Source organism: Ambystoma mexicanum, chromosome 5p (genome assembly GCF_040938575.1).
Source record: "Ambystoma mexicanum isolate Mex_15411 chromosome 5p, UKY_AmexF1_1, whole genome shotgun sequence".
NCBI lineage: Eukaryota > Metazoa > Chordata > Amphibia > Caudata > Ambystomatidae > Ambystoma > Ambystoma mexicanum.
In genome coordinates this window covers 298,874,052-298,894,994 of record NC_090930.1, presented here as the reverse complement: position 1 = coordinate 298,894,994, position 20,943 = coordinate 298,874,052, and the positions used below count along the sequence as shown (strand labels likewise).

Genomic DNA, 20,943 nt, shown 5'->3' with positions numbered 1-20,943 from the left:
AGATCACACATTCTTGGTTAAATTGAAAAATTGGGATAGGTATATATATCTTTTTATTTATTAAAGCGTTCATGTATAGATCTGAACCTTTTAAACACCACAAAAAGTTAATACAATGTACATCATGTATACATTTTTCCAATTCAATATAGCTATAAATCCACATTAAATTTCATAATATTTCAAAATATCCATTTATACATCAAACTATCCACACCAAAAAATCTTCTAAAACCCATCATATACAAAATAATTCATCCTAATGCATTAATTCTAAAAGTAATCTACAAAATAAGATACACATTGTAATTTAAAACATGGTACTCTCCACAATAAATAAATATAAGACAACGTTTGGTTAATCTCTAAAAAGTCAATACGCAGAGTCCCTTCATATATACATCTGTCAACTTGGAACAACATAATAATACATGTCTGGATTTTTCGATTTCCTTTTTACACAGACGGCACAGCCACTCTTCATAAAGGATACTCTTCCAGGCACCTATTCTGCTAAATGTCAGAAGTAATTCTAACCTTAAAAGGAGAATGAATCATTTAATACTATTATAATTTTCCTTACTATATTTCACATAATTTATGTATCTCATTTCTGATTGAGTATTCACAGAGTATTATCTCTGTCATCATAGAAGAGATAAACATCCTCTAGCCAAGATTTCAGGGCAGCCGGGACAGTACTCTGTTTCAATATTTTACTAAAATAGGAGTAAGATTTGTCATTCCCTTCTTCAATTAATATCTTCATAAGAAGAATTCCCATGGCAGTTTTCTTAGACATCTGCATGGCCATGACCCACAAATCACAATGTATAGCTTCTATTAGGAGCAGAATTTGGTAATTCCAGAGTACCACACAATAGTTTCCCCTCTAACTTTGGAAGTCATGATGTATCTTTAACAGAATATATTTCCATGACATTCATTCTATTGGCTTCCTCTACTCTGATCCACCCTCGGATATGGAATTGGGTTATAAAATAATGGGAGGAACTGACAATTATGGGCATGCATGGGCAGTCCCTTCCAGTGTAAAGCCTCAATATGAAATTCATGCACATGCAACTAAAACATTTACTCTGCACAGATTGAACAATGCAGTTAAAAGAAATAATTTTACCTGCTGGAGTTATAATCTGCGCAGGGGATCATTGACAGATGATATGGTCTTGCCATATTACAGATTTTTGTTGCACTGAAGCATTAAATCAATTGATTCTGCATTAGAAATGAGTTCTGCTCGGTCAGTACAAAATACCACCGAAAATAACATTTCTAAAAAACAGCTTTATTGTTCAAAGACAGATTCTGAGAAACAAAGACTGTTGAAAGCAATACTGGAGATGAACCAATTGGCTTTAAACCATTTTTGCAAACTCTGGCCTCAAAGTACGAAATGGGAGTCGATGTGTGGTTGTTTTGGAACGGTTTTCTGCACATCTATTAAGTTGCTCACTGCGTCAGGGTCTTAAATACTGCATGACTATATACCTACTGAACATTGGCAGTCCAGATAGATTCATACATCTCTTCAATTTGCAATTAGTAAAACAATTAAATGATATTCGTGCACTTCAATCTTCACTGGAATGGCTTCATTAAATGCCTTAATGATTTTACATAACATGGAAATATCCCACTAACGGTATCTAAATGATAAATCAAGAACAAGCATCAGTTTTATTATTTGTAAGAAACACTACTTTTATTTCAACAAAGTATTCAAAATGTACTTACCCTTATCTTTCCCTGAACAAAGCTGGTGATATCTTCACTAGAATCGAAGACCGATAAGGTTTTCATGACATTCTGTTCCAACCATTCCCAGTGTTTGAATATCTCCTCTCTACTGACTCCTATTAAAAAACAAAAACATAACTTCAATCTTGTACACATGCTTGCACATGCCATCATCTGGTGGGAAAAATATCAAAGTCCATCATATAAAGCTAGTGACTGTCAAAATCAAGTATATTCCGAAACCAATGTGTTTCCAATCAACCAACCCAGGAGCTTTTTTCACTCTTCCTTCCTCAACATTCTAATGCTCCTAACCACCTCCATTATCTATGAAGAGAATAACCGTCTAGCAAAAGGTACATATCCCCCATGTACAGGCACTGCCTTAAACATAGAAGGTCCTGCTTCCAAACCGTCGTGCAATTGCATAATTGTATCTCCAGAGTACCATTGCTAGTATAAGCTGTAGTTGAACTCTAGAACAAACTCATTACGTTTTTATTTGTGATGATACAGTACAATACCCGAGTGGACATTCTGCCTTGCTACTCGACTACAAACAGTCATGAAGTGTTGTTACACCAATATTCAAAGCTGTACAAGAGGCAAGATTTGTTTAGTCCTTTTCCTATAAACAAGACAACTGTAGTGTCTGTCATAATAAATAGCTTGCAACTGGACTTAAACATGCGGGTCTTAATGCCCCACGTTTACGCAGGGCGTGGGGGTGCAGTAAGGAGGTAGGCAAGGATCCTTTGGCTGAGGCAGCCATTCACTGATCTATTTTACATTGTTCAACTCGAGATGAAGAGGGGTGGATGGAATAGCTTTGCGATCATCATAACCACTGGGAAGTTCTCTGGGCAGCTTTCCATTGCATGATTTGTCAACCTGCTATGCCACTGCAGAAGGGTAAAAACCATATTCAAATCAGGCTTTTAAAGCTTTTCCATCCGTTATTCCTCACTGAAACGATGCTGCCCTAAGTGGCACAGGCATGTACACATAGGTGTCCTAAGATTGCGATACCGGATCTGGTACAGCTACTTGTCGTGGCAGTTTTCCCACAGTTTTTGCAGAATTATGTGGAGCGAGACCCCCAATCTACCCCTCCACGCCCCCCCTACTCCTTCCTTTCTCCAACTTCCAAAAAATAAAATAAAAAATAAAAATAAAATAAAAAGGACCCTAATCCCAAACACTGCCCCTAAAAAATGTGCTAAACTGTCTGTGACGAGTTGGCCTTCTTGCGAGTTGGGCCAGTACCTGCCATACCTAGAGTGACGAGCTCCACCTCGCAGATGGCACACAGCGAGGCGGAGGGTTGTTTCTGATCTCATGTGAAGAGGATGTGAACTAGCCCTCGGGTTAGACTGCCCTTTTAGGGAGGTAACAAGACTAAATTGCATTAGATTTGTTGGGATGGAAATGAGTCTATCCCACCCCCCTAGGTGCTTTAAGGTGAGGAGACTCCCCTATGAAATAGTGTAGTGTACAAGGGGAGATGGAACCACACCACAAAGCCCGGCACAGATCTAACATAGCATGAATAGCCGATGAATAACCTTAGAAGGTGCATAGAAACACCATTTTGTGTTTATGGCAGAGGCACAGGCTTGCATGGCTGTGCTACACAGCTCTTAGCTCCATGGAAGGGTTTGACGAGGCCCAAATCATTAAGGCAGAATGAGCCCGCACCACCAGTTCTCACGGAAGCTCACTCCCCCCCCCCCTTGTCCATTCACTGTTACGAATATTTAGTATCATTGGAAGGAATGCGTCCTGCAAGGCCGTGAGACAACACCAGGCTCCTCGCAATGCCATCCATCACAACCAAGCAGGCAACAGGCCTCTAACCCCCACTCAGCCTTCGTAGACCCAGAGCCCACACCACTGACCCACACCCCTGCATTCCATGATAGCAGGTGGCCCCCAGCCCCTAGCATAAACCAAAAGGACTATAAAAGATCTAAGCATGCACAATTGTTTCACTCCTCAGCATAAAATGCATCCTTTGTAACACAAGGTACAGGGAGAGATAAATTATAGATCAAAACAAGGGTGGAAGCCTTGAATGCGAGAAGTGCGGTATAAACAAAGCCCAGAATGTGTGGGTCAGTATGACTATTTCTTCCTCCCTTCCCCATGGCACCAGTCCCCGAGCCTCCCAGGTGCATGCCACAGTGATGTAGTAGTAGGCTTAGCCTAGTATTATAGTTTTTACAATGTAATTTATGAGCACAGCTGACCCATGTGGAAATTGATAGACGACTGAGAAATGGACCAACTGTAGCCTGGCATCCCCTTTGGAGCAGGATCATGTTTATTGTCTTACCAATCATCAGTGAGGGTTCAGACCCTATATGTGATGTCATCAATGGCATTGTGACCTTTCAAAATGCAACAACATTTAGTCTGGAATCAGGACATTCTCGAGCAGCAGTCTCCTTTGCCGATGTTTTGTATTCTGTACAATTAAACCTTGTCATCTTTGCAAGCTGTCTCTTAGCTTCTTTCCCTAGAAGCTTGTATTAATTCTGGTGTTCGTGCATCAGGGAATAGCCTTCAGATTTGAAGGTACAGCATGATGAAAGACAATGAAACTAAAGGCTGCTGTGAGCAGTACCAGTGGTTATGATCAGCTCAGAGCCTTTCCAAACATCATTCTTCAGTTGCATGTCCATGTCATGAGGAGAATGTAGGTGTCATCACTGTTAGGAGAAGACTATTGGTACAGTTGGTTATATTTCTGTATAGTAATTTAGGTTATGGGCATGGCTTTGGCAGTGCTTGTGCTCTCACAGAACACTTCTCTTTTCTCTTTCTCAGGTGCAGCTCACCACCCACTCGGAGTGTGAGAACTCTAACTTATCCCAGGTGTCAGCATGGAATGTGCCCCTCAGCTGCAGCTGATCATGAGAAGTCTGAGTGTATGTCCTGAGGCCAACGGCCTTGGGACATCCGAGATGCAGATTAAAGGAACCTCTAGGTCAGTAAATGGATACGAAGCAGGGGAGTATCCAGCATTGCAATAGTGGGGGGAGGGGCACGAAAAACGTCCAGCTACTTTCTCCCAAATGCAGTGTGCACAATTCCATATGGTCTCATTCACACAAACCGCCTGCCCCAATCTACTTTTTTTGGTAACGTTAGTGGTAGATGGCATTTTAACACATTACAAAAATAAATAAAATTATAGAATCATTACATATGCAGGAAACTCATGTATTGGAGCTCTGTCCAGGCTCTCTGGGGCAAAACACAAACATTTGCATATGGATTGCACCAACAGAAATGACTTCACAGAAAAGGACATCGCAAGGTGCATCATCAGTCTGATACCTGGAGGCACCATGGAAGCAACTTTAGAAAACGTTGTGGTGCAAAATACCTAAATTGCACTATTGTTATTTATAGAGCAACTTCTATAGTCCGGATTTATTTTTTTAAATTATATATTAACATAAGCTCTGAAGTGAATCACAGAGCTGCAGATAAGACACAGTGCGATTAAATGATCTGCTCAGCATCACACACTTTGGTTAAATGGTGAAACAGGGATGTGGAGAATTCTTCACAGGTTTATATGGTATAGATATTTATTAGGGTTTCCCTTTGCATCTCATGGGCTTATATAATACTTTATTTAAAGCAATGCCTTGGAAGCAAAGCACATTACATAATAAACTACCCTTTCATAATTAACTTTACACTATAAACTTAATTATAGAAATATATTGAGCAATAAAAGGATGTTTTTTTTATTTAAGTGCTTAGTTGCAAAGATCCTTAAACACTGTAAGTTAATAAAATACACAATAGTTCATAATACAATATGCTGCAATGTACCTCTTGATTTGAGAATTTATAAAGCGCATACCCCTGGGGGGGCCTAGCACGAATGCATCTAGGCGCAGAAATAGTGTTATATGAATTATCAGTGTCACAGAGGCTATGGCTGATTAGGAAAAGATCTAATCTAAGCAAAAAGAAATGGGTTTTTAATTGTTTCCTGAAGATTAACAAGGAATCAAGACGTAGAAGGATCAGACGAAGCTCATTCCACACTCTGGGCCAAGGCGCGAAAACCCCCTCTCGCCCCAAGAGGTCATTCTGCCCTTCGAACCTGCAAAAGGTGCTGGTCTAAAGAGTGCAACAGTCTCTGAGGACGATACAGCTGAATCTTTGCGCTCAGATATACTTGTGCCTTCCCATGGATGCACTTAAACACCAAACAAACACCTTGAAAAGCATTCTCTGAGATATTGGAAGCCAATGTAACTGCCTTCTGTACTGAGAGATTTCAGTTCTTCTACTTAATGAAAAGATCAATCTATTAGCAGAGTTTTTAGCTACCTGTAATCTCTTTATTTGAAATGTTTGAACCCCCATAAGGAGGGCGTTGCAGTAGTCCAGCCTAGCATTGGTTAGTATTCCAACCACTGTTGGCCGATCCTTCTCTGCAATGAGAGACATTACTGGTTTTAGAAGCCTCAATTGAAAATAGACAGACTTTACCATTTGAATGACCTGTGAATTGCAGTCCATACTGGACTGCCAGATACAGCTGAGGTTTTTTACAGTGTCTGAGTATCTAGCAGAAACACCAAAGAGAGAGAGGGGCACGGAATAGTGTGAACCATTACGTGTACCAATCTCTTTGCACTCAACACAATAACCTCTGTTTTTGAAGGATTCAACTGTAACTTATTTTCCAGCATCCAATTCCTAAACTTGTTGGCGCAGGACAAAACCAAATTCACTGCTTCCACAGGTTGATTAAGTTGTACATAATTGTGGGTGCCATCCACATGTGAGTGGTATGACAACCCAAATTCAGAGAAAATGTTCAACAATGTTTGAATATAAATGTTGAACAAAGGCGATAGTGAGGACCCCTGAGGTACTCCACACTCAAAAGGCACGATCTCTGAAAGAATCACCCATCGACTACGATCAGACATAAAGGACACAAACCATCTCATGGCCTCCTCTGAAATATGTACCACTGATGACAGCCTTGTAATGAGGATCACAAAATCAACTGTATCGGAGGCCGCCGACAGGTCCAGCATGACAAGCATGCTGACAGTACCTTCGTCGGCAGCCCCCAGCAGATCATTCCAGAACGATACCAGGGCAGTCTCAGTGCAGCGGTCCAGTCTAAAGCCAGACTGAAATCAGTCAAGGATTTTATGTTCATCTATAAAAGTCTGAAGTTGTTTTGTCACCACTTTCCCCAGGATTTTAACAGGCCATAGTAGGCCAGCTATTGGACGATAATTGGAGAAAACCTTATGATCTAATGTCGTTTTTTTTAGTTGTGTAAGAAAAGATTGTTTTAGTTCTAGAGAAACACATCCCTGTGATAATGAGGCATTTATCATAGATACCAAAGGTTCACTAAGAACCAAGGCATGCTGTTTAGCCAAATAAACTGGAATTGGGTCATAGCTGAAATTCATCGGTTTCAGCTTTTCCAGATACTGAAGGATTTCATCGGTCCCAACAGAAGAAAAAGAAAAGTTGAGCAAGAACTAGGTGAGGATGTGGGATAAGAAATATTCATACAAGCTTCAATGGAGGCTGAGCAGGCAATCATGTTGTTTCAAATAGTATTACATTCTCTCTTGAAAGAAACGATTGAGTTTGTTAGCCATAGTAACTGACGCTGGAAGAAGAGAATTAAAATTCTCAGGGATGGAAAAATGTCTTACAGCACAAAACAGTGCTTTAGGTCTATTCTTAGCTAGATCGATTTGATTTCGCATTGCAAGGGATTTTGCAAGCAACAGTTCTTTTTTATGGGTAGCCAGAGCTGATTTAGCTGCCAGGCAAGTAGTTTCGTCTCTTACTTGGAGCCCGATTTTCTCCTTTTCCCTATATTGTTGTTTTAAATTTTGAAGATTCTCATTATACCACTGGCAATTTTTGTTTTCTTTGATGTCTTTTATTGGGGCAATGCAATCGCAATTATTTTGCAGGCATGACATCAAGTTAAAATAATAATTTGAACAGTCCATATTGGATTGTATGTAAGGAAGGTTCTGTACAAGGTCATTGCCACTGGAACTGAGGATGGACCCATCTTAACTTTCCTTTCGAAAAAAACTAAAAACTTGGCTCTTTACACAGGATACCAAGCTGCACCCGCCTCACCAATAAGTAACCTGAGCTACCTAGCGGAAAGACCTTGCCACACTGAACCTAACTCTGGTACCTTACCACAAGGAGTTATTCCTCGCGGTATGAAACGGCAACTACCTCTCATACTGCCCTGTATAAACGTTCAAATCACCCAGTTCAACTAAGTAGGACCTATAACCATATTTTATGCCTTCATGAGCTGCAACTTTGTAAGCCTACATGACCTGTAACCTTATTTGTTATACCTGTTTGTCTCGTTACCATATTCTCAAGCCTGCATAAACTGTAACCAAATTCTTAAGCTCACATATCTTGTAACCACTTTCTTAAACCATGCGCCCAGGGTTAGGCGCGCAATACAAAAGTAATAATAAATAGTCAAATATGCAGTCTAAATCCCTTTCCGATGACAATTGTACATTAGAGCCAATTTTTTGTAGCTGGGACTGGCAAGAACTACATAAAAGAAAACGCACCCAGGAGTGATCAGACCAACTAACAAGGGTTATAACACAATTACCCGAGTTAGAACCTCGATAAATCACGGCATCCAGACAGTGCCCACCTATATGGGTTGGGTAGGTCCGAAAGAAGCAGATCATCATGAGTCTGTAGAATATCAAGAAAATATCTACAATCACTGTCTTCCGTAATATTGCCCCAGATATTAAGGGCGCCCAAAATAATTAGGTTGCCATGTTGGAGCGTCTGTGAACCTAGAGATGCGTCTAGGGCATCCAAAAATAGTGTGGCCAATCCAGGGGTTCTATAACAGAGTAGAAGATGGTGGGCCTCACTAGGTGATGGCTGGTAGGTGCAGGCCAAAACCTGGGATGAGACATGCCAATCAAGTAATTGAAAATTACTGACTTCAAGGGAAGACTTCATCACAATGGCCACTCCCGCCCCACCCCCTTTGAGTGATTCTGTTATGCAACTTTATATGTTAGGCATCTGGTACTAACAGATGGAAATGAGCTGTACAATTATCTGAAAACCAGTTTTCGGTTTGTCCGAAGAGCAAATAATTTAATTGATGGCTGTAGCATTCTTCACCGCTGAGCGAGCATTGATAAGTGCAACCCTTAAAGGCTTCGGCTTAGTGCTGGAATAATGCTGTATATTCTCTAGACCAATATTATGTAGTCTGATTTTATTTAGAGTGCTGAGAAGTAATGCGCCAAAGGTCGTTTCCTTTAGTGACAGTAGATCGTCAGCTGAGTAGTAAAAACCCATACTGCCGTAAAAGGGTAAGGTGTCCTGCTGTCAGGTCAATGACTGTGCTGAGCAGGAATTGCTCAGTCACATTGTCCTCCCAGCGGGACAACTTTCCCGTTGGGAACTCTCATTGAGGTGCCGAATGGATGAGGTGTCCCAGTGACAAAGGTCCCGGTCAGGCTCTCAAAAGAGTCTGTGGTGGGGGGGGGGACTTGCCCCCCCTGCTCGGTATGCGATTGATACTTAGTCCACAAGTACTGATTTTACTACGGATGCATATTGTTCTTATGTCACAATAGGGCAGTTTTGGTCCAACCACTCTTCTGAACATTAGGTGTTGCTGGGCTAAAGGAAGTAGAGTGGAATACAGCTTTGCTGATGATTCGTACTCCTTGGGAGAATGGCCCCGATGAAGCCATTTACCTCCATCTATACGGTCTGTCCTTTTTGGGGAACGACAGCCAGGATTTGCCTTGCTGGGGGACAGATAACCAAATCTGACATCACATTTAGTGTTTAAGTAGCATCTCAAGCAAACGCAAATGAAGTAAACTTAAAACCTAATGATATGGTGTATGTCCAATGGCGAAAACCAAAAAGAAAAACAACAGCATCAAGAAAAAAAATCAAGTCTTGCCACTGTGATGAAAAGATGTGTTCCAAGTATAGCCACCGATCTTTAGGTGATGAGCCTCTACAGGTCTTGACTGAATGACTAGGACTATGCCAATGCGATTTCTTAGACATTTCTTTGGATATGACAGGTTTGTACGGTGATGGGGATAGCTCAGGGGGCAAAGCATTTGTATTGGAAGCAAGACAGCGCAGGTTTGAATCCTGATCCCGCGCTTAGAAACCAATCTCTGGTATTAAGCGTATTATAAACAAACAATTATTATTATACTAGTTTATTTGACCAAACTGTCAGCCATATAATGAGATGGTTCATATTTTTCTGTGCCATGATTCTTATGTGATCAAGGACCAACAGAAGACAATATTAAGCAAGGTTTTGTTCAACAAAATAGTCAGGTTAGTGACTGTTACGATGGATGGGAAAACTCCTATATTCTATTGGGCTCATTCAACAATGTACCCCATGATTCCCTATTCTGCGATGCAGTCTCAGTGATGGAGCACCCATAACGCTTCTTGGTCACTCAGTTCCTAAAGTATAGTGAACAGCTTGCTTCCCGTCAGTCCTAGACAAAAGGATAGAGCTCCAAGCTCGCTTTTTGGCAATTCCTACTAGCACGTATTTCCCCCCCAATGATTTGAAGGACGTGTCCTGGCGTAGATATTTATATTCTCACACTCTAGCTGGATGGCCACCCTGGATCGTTAGCATTATCTTTCACACACTCCTATCACCAAGTATGTCCATCTCCGGTTCCAGAAGCACCTCAAAACCTTCCTCTTTGCCCCCGCTTTCTCTCCCCCTCTCCCCTGCTAAAATTACTGAAACTGCACTGAATCTGCAACTGGGCCACTCACCGTTCTCGTTCCTTAGCCCAGCCACACTCCCCTGCACTGCCTCCCGGGCAACCCCTGCACTTCGGATTGTGTCTGTATCCCTACAGCCCCCCTTCCCAGCACTTGTCTGCACTTACCTCGCACTTGCCACCAGCTGGCCCTTGTATATCCTGTATGTTTTAACCCTGTACTGCACTTTCCCTTCTCCCTCTCGCCCTTGCACTTTTCCCTTCCCCTCTACCCTTGCACTTGCGCGATCTGAATGACACCTGGCCTAGTAGGATCATTGTCCGTCTCCCCTTGTCCCCCCCTCCCCCGCCTCGTCGCGCCTTGAAACACTTGTGTATAGGTGCGTTACAAATGCCATATCATATCAGTCTCAGCCAGTGTCAGATATATCCCTCGGACGGCTGATGCATTGCTTTTTTCCTGTGTCTGATTTATAGACACCAGCAAACTTATAATATACACATAAGTATCCCCCTCTCGCTCCCTTTTAGCCTCCTGCCATCTGTCCCTGAATCATCCCCTATGACGCCCTTCGGGTTCTTGCCTCCTTTCTGGTCTGCAGGTCTGCCTGTGCTACTAACTGTTTATTGAGCTACTGATTTGGCTATTTTGTAGTGTCCAATTGGTTATTCCCATTTCTTCCTCCGTGCTCGCCGTGACTGGGTATACCTCCTTCTGACTTACACTTTCTCAGATGTTCTCAATCTCCTACTAATGTACAATCGCATTCTTGCCCTTCGGATAATCATCCCAGATTTGTAAATGCATGGCAACAGGAAAGGGCTCACAAGCCCGTCTGCCCTTTGAAGTCAGGCGGGCGTTGAAATTTGGCAGCGTGGCTCTGCAGTTGCGTTGTGGTACCAGACTGCAATACTTCCCAACTAAGATGAGGCCATTTCTCTTTCAAACTAGCATTCTCTGAGGATTGAGCAGTGCATTTGAGCGTACCCCTGGCAAGCCTTGTGCGGGTGCTGTACCTGAAGATTCTGTCGGTGGGTCCCGTTTCCTTATGGGAGTATCATTGGTGTTGGAAACTGCGACCCGTCTTTGCTTTGGTGAAGATTAATCAAGAGGGACTGGTGCAAACAAAGAGGGGGCACCGGCAAACACTGACAAAGAGGGGGCACCGGCAAACATTGACAAAGAGGGGGGGACCGGCAAACACTGGCAAAGAGGGGGCACCGGCAAACGCTGGCAAAGAGGGGGCACCGGCAAACGCTGGCAAAGAGGGGGCACCGGCAAACGCTGGCAAAGAGGGGCACCGGCAAACGCTGGCAAAGAGGGGCACCGGCAAACGCTGGCAAAGAGGGGGCACCGGCAAACGCTGGCAAAGAGGGGGTGGGTGGACCGGCAAACGCTGACAAACGGGGTGGGCAGGCAAATGCTGACAAAGTGGGACTGGCACACAATGACAAAGGGGGTCTGGCACAAGTTGAAGGGGGACTTTAAAGAAGAGGAACAGGCAAATACTAACAAATAGCAAGTGGTGGTCTTGGACGGGTTCTGAAGAAGTTTTGCATGTCGGTAGCTCTTGGCCTAGCTGCTGGCCATTGCTGATCTACAGAGCCCCTCTACGCCCATGAGGTCAAACTTGATCTCACTTAACAAAAATAGCCCAAACGACAAGGAAGGATTTTCACATTCTTTAAAACATGCCAACAAAATACCACTAGGGAGACGGAGAAGAAAAGTTTGCATAGCTTATGATAAAGCTGGATTTTAGTAAGTGAAAGGTTTATCCTTTTCTAAAAAAAAAAACATTTACAGCAATGGATCAGAAAGAGGCCTCAGAATTCTCCTTCAATGAACCAGAGTCAGAAAAGAACAAACGCACACTACAGTGATAGCACAATTACAGTCCACTGAATCGGTTAAAAATGCAATGTCATCCTAGTCACCGTAACATATTTCATGAGAAGATCAGGATTTAACATAATTGAGGTCATTTTCATTGTTCAAAACGAAGCTATTTTTACTAAACAACTCATGATAGGTCAATAAAATATAAATATGCACCTACAATGTCAAGCCTATCAACCTTCATTTAAATAATGTTTGGGCTTAGCTACAATGATTGTAAAGTTCCATCTTCCTTTTGCGGCAAGTTGTTCATTTTTTCACTGTTTGCTGACCGTCATGCTTTGGTTGTGATCATAGTACTATTACATTTCGACTCGGGTAATGCTATGCTCATTGGCTTTAATGAAAATTGCTGCAGCTTGCGAGTCAGAATTAATTTGATACTTGATAGCGAAAAATCTACAGAGGGTATGATGCCCAAGTATAAAGTCTGACTGATCTGGAAGGGCCAAGTCTGATGGGTGCAGATAGGGAGCAGGTGCAAGTGGATCTAGGTCACCTGGCTTAAGCCTCGCCCACTTGGTGCCTTCCTGGTTGCCGCTCTTTTTCCCCACTTAGCAAGCACCGCCCACCTTCTTAGCCCTTCTTCTTTTCTGCTCTTAACTCTTATATCAAGGGCGTCCGAAGCGAAGAGCAATTCCTGTTCGGGCCAGAGGGATCCAGGGCCCAAACCCCAGCTCAGACAGCAGGTAAGCATGCACCAACATGCGTTTACTCCCTCTGTCCCCACAGGCCATCCCCACCCCTCTGATCCCCCCCTGTGATGTTCCCTTGTGCCCCCCCTTCCCGCACACAGATGTTGCCCGTTTTGCTTGATTCTTCTACCCGGGTCCCTCTGCCACCCGCCCCCCTCCAGCCTACTTCTGCAGGAGTCTGTCCGGATACATTCTGGTTTCACCATCACCGTCTTGGGGCCAATGCTGGATTTGACTTTCATGGACTTCATTGATTCACGGTGCGTCACCCTTTCTCATGGTGGCCCTGAATCATGCTGTTCCCATCTTCATTTTGTATTAAGGCTTGCAACATTATGTGTTACTACTGACTTCTGCAATTGTATTTGCTCTCCCCTCTTACTTATAAACTACTTTTTAACCGCTTACTCGGTTCTCTCCTCCTCTCCATTTTTTCGATCTCCTCCCCTTACTTTCTTCTATGCACTTACACTATCAGAATATTCCCTGGACCTAGTAAGATAGCAACCTCGTATGTTTCATCCACCCTCCCCTTACCTGTCTCCCCTCCCCCAGCACTATCTGAAATGTCGTCAGAGGCCCAGTACGATAGTCACTTGTTTTGTTCCTCCCCTCCCTTGCTGCACCCCTCTCCCTCACCTTTTGTTTTCTCCGGCTCTACCAGAAATGTCATCAGGCCTAGTACGGTAGTCGCCTGTTTGTTTCCATTTCCTTCCCACTCTCCCCATTCCTTCCTTATCTATGTCTTAGCACTTGCACTATCTGGAATGTCGCCAGGCCGAGTATGATAGTTAATTTCACATCCTTACTGTTCATGGCCTGTAAGAATGTCATTGTATTTTCTCTTGTTCCCTCCCTTGCCTTGAAGCGCTTTGAAACATATTCTGCATAGGCGCTTTATAAATAAACTATTATATCATAGGGTTCCGAAATGCTACTGGTTTTGCTGGTATTTTATTATCAACAGTTAATACTGATAGTTGCTTATATGAAGAACACGTTGATCACCTTTACCTTGTTACAAAAACATTGTTTACACACCTTTCTAGTCAAGCCTATAGTATCTCCATCATAGAAACCGGATATAATGGAAGTAATGCAAGGGCTATAATGTCAGAAAGTTCTCTTTTAAATTCTAACGTCAGGCTATCAAGTCCTGGTATCTTGCGTCTTGTCAATTCCCGTACTGCCCAACAATATTCTCCATAGACGAACATTGATGTATCCAGAGCATCCAAACATTATCCAAATTTGCATGACTTGCGCGCTAGAGGCCAGGGATTAAGTATATTGTGTGTGAAAATATGATGCAAAACACTTATTGATAGATGCAATGTTGGGACAGAATGTGCCCTGTGAATCACTAAATGTCTATGGTCTTGTTAGACTCCCACAGTAAAAGACATGAAAGGATCCAGACAAGAACATCACACACGGCACAAAAAAATAGCTGTTAGCTTACAGGATGAGAATTTCACTTTACATTGAACTACACCTTATCTCAGGATAGTTATACATAGACATCAAATTCAATCTACAAAAACCTAAAATATAGCCACCCACAACCACACTGACCACCCACAACCATCAGTGATATTCCCACCATCCCCATGCTCTTTTCTTAAAGGCCTTTTGTATCAACACACCAAACAGAGTAGAATACAAAAGCCAGAAAAGGAAAGTGTGTATTTAATCAGCCCTATAAAAGGGAGGAAAAGAAATGACACATTTGCATTAAACACACAGGGGAGTTGTGTCCAGCCCACCCCACAAAAGAAAAGTCTAGCATCTAGTGGAGGCACTACATCTCAGAAGTTCATCTAAAACATCATACAAGACCACAGGTCTGGGTTCAAAGTGTTGAGACCCTGTTGAGACTGGGCTGGTTTTTCCAGTATCTCAGGTAAAAAAAAAAATCTTTACAGCTGCATGCCAACATTTCTGGAATCAGTCGTTTCAGACAAACTGATCCTACAAATATTATGGCATGAGTCCAGTCTAACCCCAGTATTCACTGTGAGAAGACGTGAGAGCTGTAGACGCGTGGTTTTGTGGAGTCAGAAATACTGTCTCTTTAATTGCAAAGACTTCCCTTAAAAAGTCATCACATGTGCGTAGCGCCGCGCGTGATTCCAGCCAGGAGTCCAGTCTAACCCCAATCTTATCCTAGGATTGACATGAATGACTGGAGCTACCGAAGGCATGGAAGCGGGAGCTCGCCCGAGCACACAGGCAAACCCCCATACTGAGGCGTGGAAGAGGTGGAAGCAGCAGACATAAATACAAGGAAACGAAGACCTAGGGCTGGCCAGAAACCAGCTGAGCAAGTAAGTGAGAATGCTGGTGGTGGAAGTGGTGCAGCACATATAAATGGTGAAACGAACATTAGTGAAGCGGTCTCATTAAAGGAGACAACGGGGGCACGGCCAAGCATTCACACTGGCAATGACTCCGACGCCAATATTGATGTGACTGACGCAGAGCTGCTGGAGTTATACTCGTTCAGCGAGCAGCCTGCAGTGTTCAGTCGAGGAAGTATGAATGAGAATAAAAGGAAGGAGGAAGAGGGGGGCGGTCAAATACTGCCGCCACGAAGCGCCAAAGCGAGGGCTGTGATGTGGGCGAGACTCCAGACAGGAAATGGAAAGCAGGACGGCCAGGGCTTGAACAGGGAACGAGAAAAGCTCCATACCATTTAGGAGTTAGCAGGACTAACGGTGCAATTGTGCACACAGATTTCATGATTACAAATGAAACAAGTCAAGATATTGGCACTTCTGGGAATGAGACGGAGATCATTGAGCGAAACAAGGTGAAAAACTTGAATGGCAACTTGAATGGTATAAATACTGACTAAGTCAGAAGAGGGGGTGCACAATTGGTGGTATAACAGCTGGGAAGATTACACAGGAAAAAGACTGAGCAGAGGATGGAACGGATGGCAAGAAAACAATTTTGGTTGCGAAGCAGAAAATAAAGGCGATGGACGAACCTGAAATTATGAAGAGTGCAGACATACACTTGTCAGAAACAACTGAAATAGACACAGAAATTGAGAGAAGAGAGACTGACATCGCCAGTGATGCAAGTAAAACAAACGAAATACAGCTAGGAGCCCTCTATGAGAACGAGCAACAAATAAGGATTCATAACGACGATGACTCAGTAAATTGTGACAAAGTTTTCGAAGACAACGACGTGGATATTAGTATGTTCAAAAAAAAAAAAAAAGGAACCCACAGCCCAAAGACCAGCAGGTAAACATGGATACATATGTCAACACCAATGATTGGGAAAAGGAAGTACATAAAACGAGAAAATCATCACGAAATTTCTCTTGCTAATGAAATTAGAGAGATCGAGCGATGGTAAAGCTTCATCGAGAAGGTGAAACTTGGCGATTCATGGATCCCAAAAAGATAATCTTTTCAACACATTCAAAAAGCTCACTTGCAGGGAAAAAATGACCAGCATGCCAATATAGACCCGCCAAACAAACAAAGGAAAAATACAGAAAACAACAAAAAAACGAACTCCAAAAGGAAACAAGTGCTACATACAAAAGTGGAGGCAAAACAACAAATAGCAAATTACAGAAAAATATAAGTCAAGATACACAAGAAATAACAGAAAAAATAGAGGCGAACTAATGTAAGAACCAAACGTGTATAACTATGGAGCAACCACAGAAGATGACGAAATTCAAACAGAAGAGTCACGGGATGGGCACAAAAGAACAAGAGCGACCATAATATCAAAAGGAAGCAAAAACAGTACCCTTGGACAAAACACAACTATCAACAGCAGCAGCGATACAGATCCATAACAACGTGATGGCCACGATGACCATTTCGCTGGCACCCTATACTAAGTTATATGAAGCAATTAACAAAAATGTTAGAGAACGCGAATATGTTGGCCACGATACACAGCAAACTGATACAAATGAAGGTTTTTAAATTTGGATAACGAGGAACCATCTAGGCCAAGTCAAACGCTTAGACATCTTACCGCAACAAGTAAGTGACCACAACATGATAAGACTAACATGGAGGTGCAACAAAGAACAGAATGAATTTAGAAAAAACGGAAATCTAGAAATAAATCATGGTGGTAACCGAATTAGACTTAACAGATATATTGTAAATGACAAACAAATATAACGACCAAACAAGAAGAATGGGAGACGACACATATGAATGGCTGTTAATGGCCTACAAAACAAAGAAAACTGGTATGAAGCTACCCTTATTGGAACCGAAACATCAATTCAGACCCTGAACCAGCAGAGTAGACTAAACAACGGAGTAACAGAAGTTGACTGGATAGTTCACTACTCCAAAGCGTTCAGAAGCAAAGACCCAGATCCCAGTGAAACAGAAAATGCAAGCTGCCAACAATGGTCACAACGATGTAGAAATGGTAATAAAAGGGCTAAAATATTCATCTGCAGCTGGGCCCGAAGGGCTTACAAACCTGGAGTTAAGAAAAGACCCAAAAGGATGGGCAAAGTTTATAACAACAATCTTTCAACAGATGGAGTGCAAGACAATACCAATGTCAAGGACAACAAGCATAACAGTACCAATATTTAAAAAAAGCCCAACGAGAAGACCGATCCTTCAAACTACCCTCCAATAGCGCTACTCGATGTGACTGGTAAAGTAAATTCATCTATTCTGCATAAAAACCTATCGGATTGGGCAAAAACAACAAGAATTATCGATCCTAGACAGACAGGTTTTACGAAAGGGACAGACACGGAGTTCAACTTCTTATTCTATCAATGTTGAAGCTAAACGGAATGAAATCAAAAGAGAAAGAAATGAAAAGAGAAACTATACTTACCTTTCATAGACCTAAGGCAAGCTTTGGAAGGAGTCAATCGTCAAAAGCTTGGGCAAAAACTAAAAAAATTGGAGTCCTGAAGCGATCTTACAAACGATTAGAGCCTAACATAACACAACAACAGTACAAATAAATAACAAAGGAGCACTGTATGCTGCAATAAAAACAAAAAGGGGTGTGACGCAGGGGTTCTCCCTGGCTGCAACCCTTTTTAAGATGTATATAGCAGACGCACTGAAAAATACAAACCATCATCCACCCAAAATAAACAACAACAAGATAGCGATGCTATGTTATGCAGACGACTTGGTATTGGTAAACCAAACAGAAATAGGACTACAACACCTATTGGATAAACTCTGAGTATACATAGAGTAGAATGAGCTCGTCATTAACACTGACAAGTCAAAGATTCATACGACTAATGGAAATCAAAGACCAAGTGCTAAAGTGTTCAAATGGAAGATCGGGACAGAAAAAGGTGAATTGGAGAAAGAAATCCGATATCTGGGCATACTATTCAATAAGTCAATTGCAGAAGACAAATGGGAAAAAGATCTTACAACAAAAGTAAAGATGCTATGCTCACAAGGTATAATCATGAATGATTACTAATTTTCACTATTACCGCTGCAAGCATTTTATATACAGAAAGTCCTCCCAATAATAACATACAGAGGAGAAGCAGGCCTTAACTTATCATGGAAGGTCTGGGTAAAGCTAGAAAGCAGGTTTTGGAAACCAGCCCTAAAGCTGCCAAGATGCCTTCCAATAGCTGCCATAAGAGCTGAGTTAGGACTACAATCACTATGCTTAATAATATGCTGGAAATCAGTTGCACTGCTCAGGAAAATAACACAAGAAGAGCCAGTAATAGACTATAAAATACTAGCAACCAAGGGGAACGTTACTAAATCAATGGAAAGAAAAATGTGCAAATACCTTGCACAGCTCGATTTGAATCTAGCAGAGCGATCCCAGAGAAAGTAAAAGGGAAATTAAAGAGACTTGATTGGATATAGACAAGAAAAACAAAATGGTTATATCAATCACTAGCGAAGTCGGCTAACAAACACAGAAAAAGAGATACAATGGCAGACTATCTGATGAGATATCCCATCAAATTTCATCGGGAAAAGCTTCTACAAATAAGGATGGAGGTGTATCCGACAAATGGATTTCTACACACCGGAGTCACCATGGTGTTAATGAGGGTCAATGTAGATTCTGTAATGTCAATGACACATTAGAAACAATGAAACATCTACTGTTGGAATGTGAAGCAGTAAACAAGGACAGATGAAGTATTAAGTAAATACTTAAGGCAGTCCACAGCAAGATCAAAGGAAGAATGGTGGTGTGAATTGCTACACAGGAAAATCCAGTCGATTAACGTGCGCAGGAATAAACCTGCTGGAAAAAATAATGAACTTAGAGGTAAAACTATAGCAGACGCTCCCGGACTAGAGAGGCAATGAGAAAATGGACAGTGAGGAGTATGAACTTGAGTGGTACGAAGAGTGAAATGTGTAAAAAGTTTTATTGAATCAAACTATATCACAATAACAAAAAAAATTTAAAAATATTACCTCGTCTTGGACCTGGACCTTTAATCTTCATCCTTTGTCATAGCCAGCTGTTTCTTAATGGTAGTGATATTGGTGTCAAGTTTGTGTACTGGGTCTTCATCATCCCCAATATGTCATTCTGCTAGATTTTTTGGGTGCACAGTTGCTTGACTTGGTGCTGGGATGCCTTAACTTTAGTAGTCAAAACATCCACTTTGTAATCCAATATGCAAGTTTCGCTCCTCAGTTCTAGGAGGAACGCTTCAAGATCCATATCTGGTTGGTCTACAGTTTGTAGCTCAGACAACTATTTGGTTGGACTTAAGGTTTCTCAGAGTCTGTGGGTTTCAAGACATAGTAGTCCAGTTTGAATTGCCTCTTGTTCCCATCAGTTTCTGACACATATCCAGTCCTAAGTGAGCCACACAGGATGCTTCTCGAGGTCAGGGTATAAAGAAGGCAATCTAGCCAGTCATTTTGCAACATAAAGGATCATCTTGAACGTATCATGAGGTGGCCAGGTAATGGCCAAGGAGTAAAATAATGAACAGAGTTGGGGTTAATTCCTGACACAAAGTCAGTAAAATGGAAGTTGCGATCCAAAAGGTGTCCAGTATGTATGACTCTCCAATTGATTCAATTTTAGGTAGACTGTAACCTGTGACGTTAAATACACAATGATGAAGGAGTTCCAATCCAGTCTTCAACATGTCATCTACATTTCAAGATGGGACCTTGAGTTCTGAAAGTGTAAAATTAGAACTGCTAACAAGTGGCACAGGTTTAGGTTTCAGCAAGTTTGACAAATGCAGGGAATTCCGTCATGGCCATAGGGCAAGGGCCCAGGCCTTCATCACCCACATGGGCCACTTGGACTCAGTCCTGGTGCCTTTGCAGTCCTTTGGCGCCAGGCTCATAAAAATATGTGCTTGGAACACTCTGTGCCTAAGGCACGTGCATCAGGACCGGGTGTGGCCATAGGACTGCATTGGGAGGCACGTGCTGGAATCCTTGGGTAAGGCAAGGTGGAGCCACAAAGTGTGGCTAAAGGGAGGGGCCAGAGCCAGCCTATATAAGGCCAGCCCAATCTTAGGCCTTCGTTTCGCGTTACTCTGCTTTGCAGCGTGACGCTTACCGCTGTATACGGCACTCCAGTTCCGAAGACCTCCATGCTTACCTGATTCCAGCCGCTCCATTGCTGAAGGCGCTTACCTGATTCCAGCCGTTCCATCGCTGAAGGCGCTTACCCGATTCAAGCCGCTCCATCGCTGAAGGCGCTTACCTGACTCCAGCCTCTCCACCGCTGTGCGTGCATCCTACCTGCATTCCACCTGAGTCAGGGCCTCTTCTCTTCCGATTTGGAC

At 42.4% G+C, this 20,943-nt stretch overlaps 1 protein-coding gene across 2 annotated transcripts in view; it reads right to left on the bottom strand.

Annotated features, from left to right (window-relative positions):
* The window catches only part of TBC1D8B (TBC1 domain family member 8B), a 1,314,750-nt gene that overhangs the window by 889,148 nt on the left and 404,659 nt on the right, over window positions 1–20,943 (bottom strand). For both annotated transcript variants that reach the window (XM_069612733.1, XM_069612732.1), the window contains exon 3: window positions 1,759–1,877. In XM_069612733.1, coding sequence (XP_069468834.1) covers window positions 1,759–1,877 — 119 coding nt within the window. The remainder of the gene's footprint in view (window positions 1–1,758; window positions 1,878–20,943) is intronic.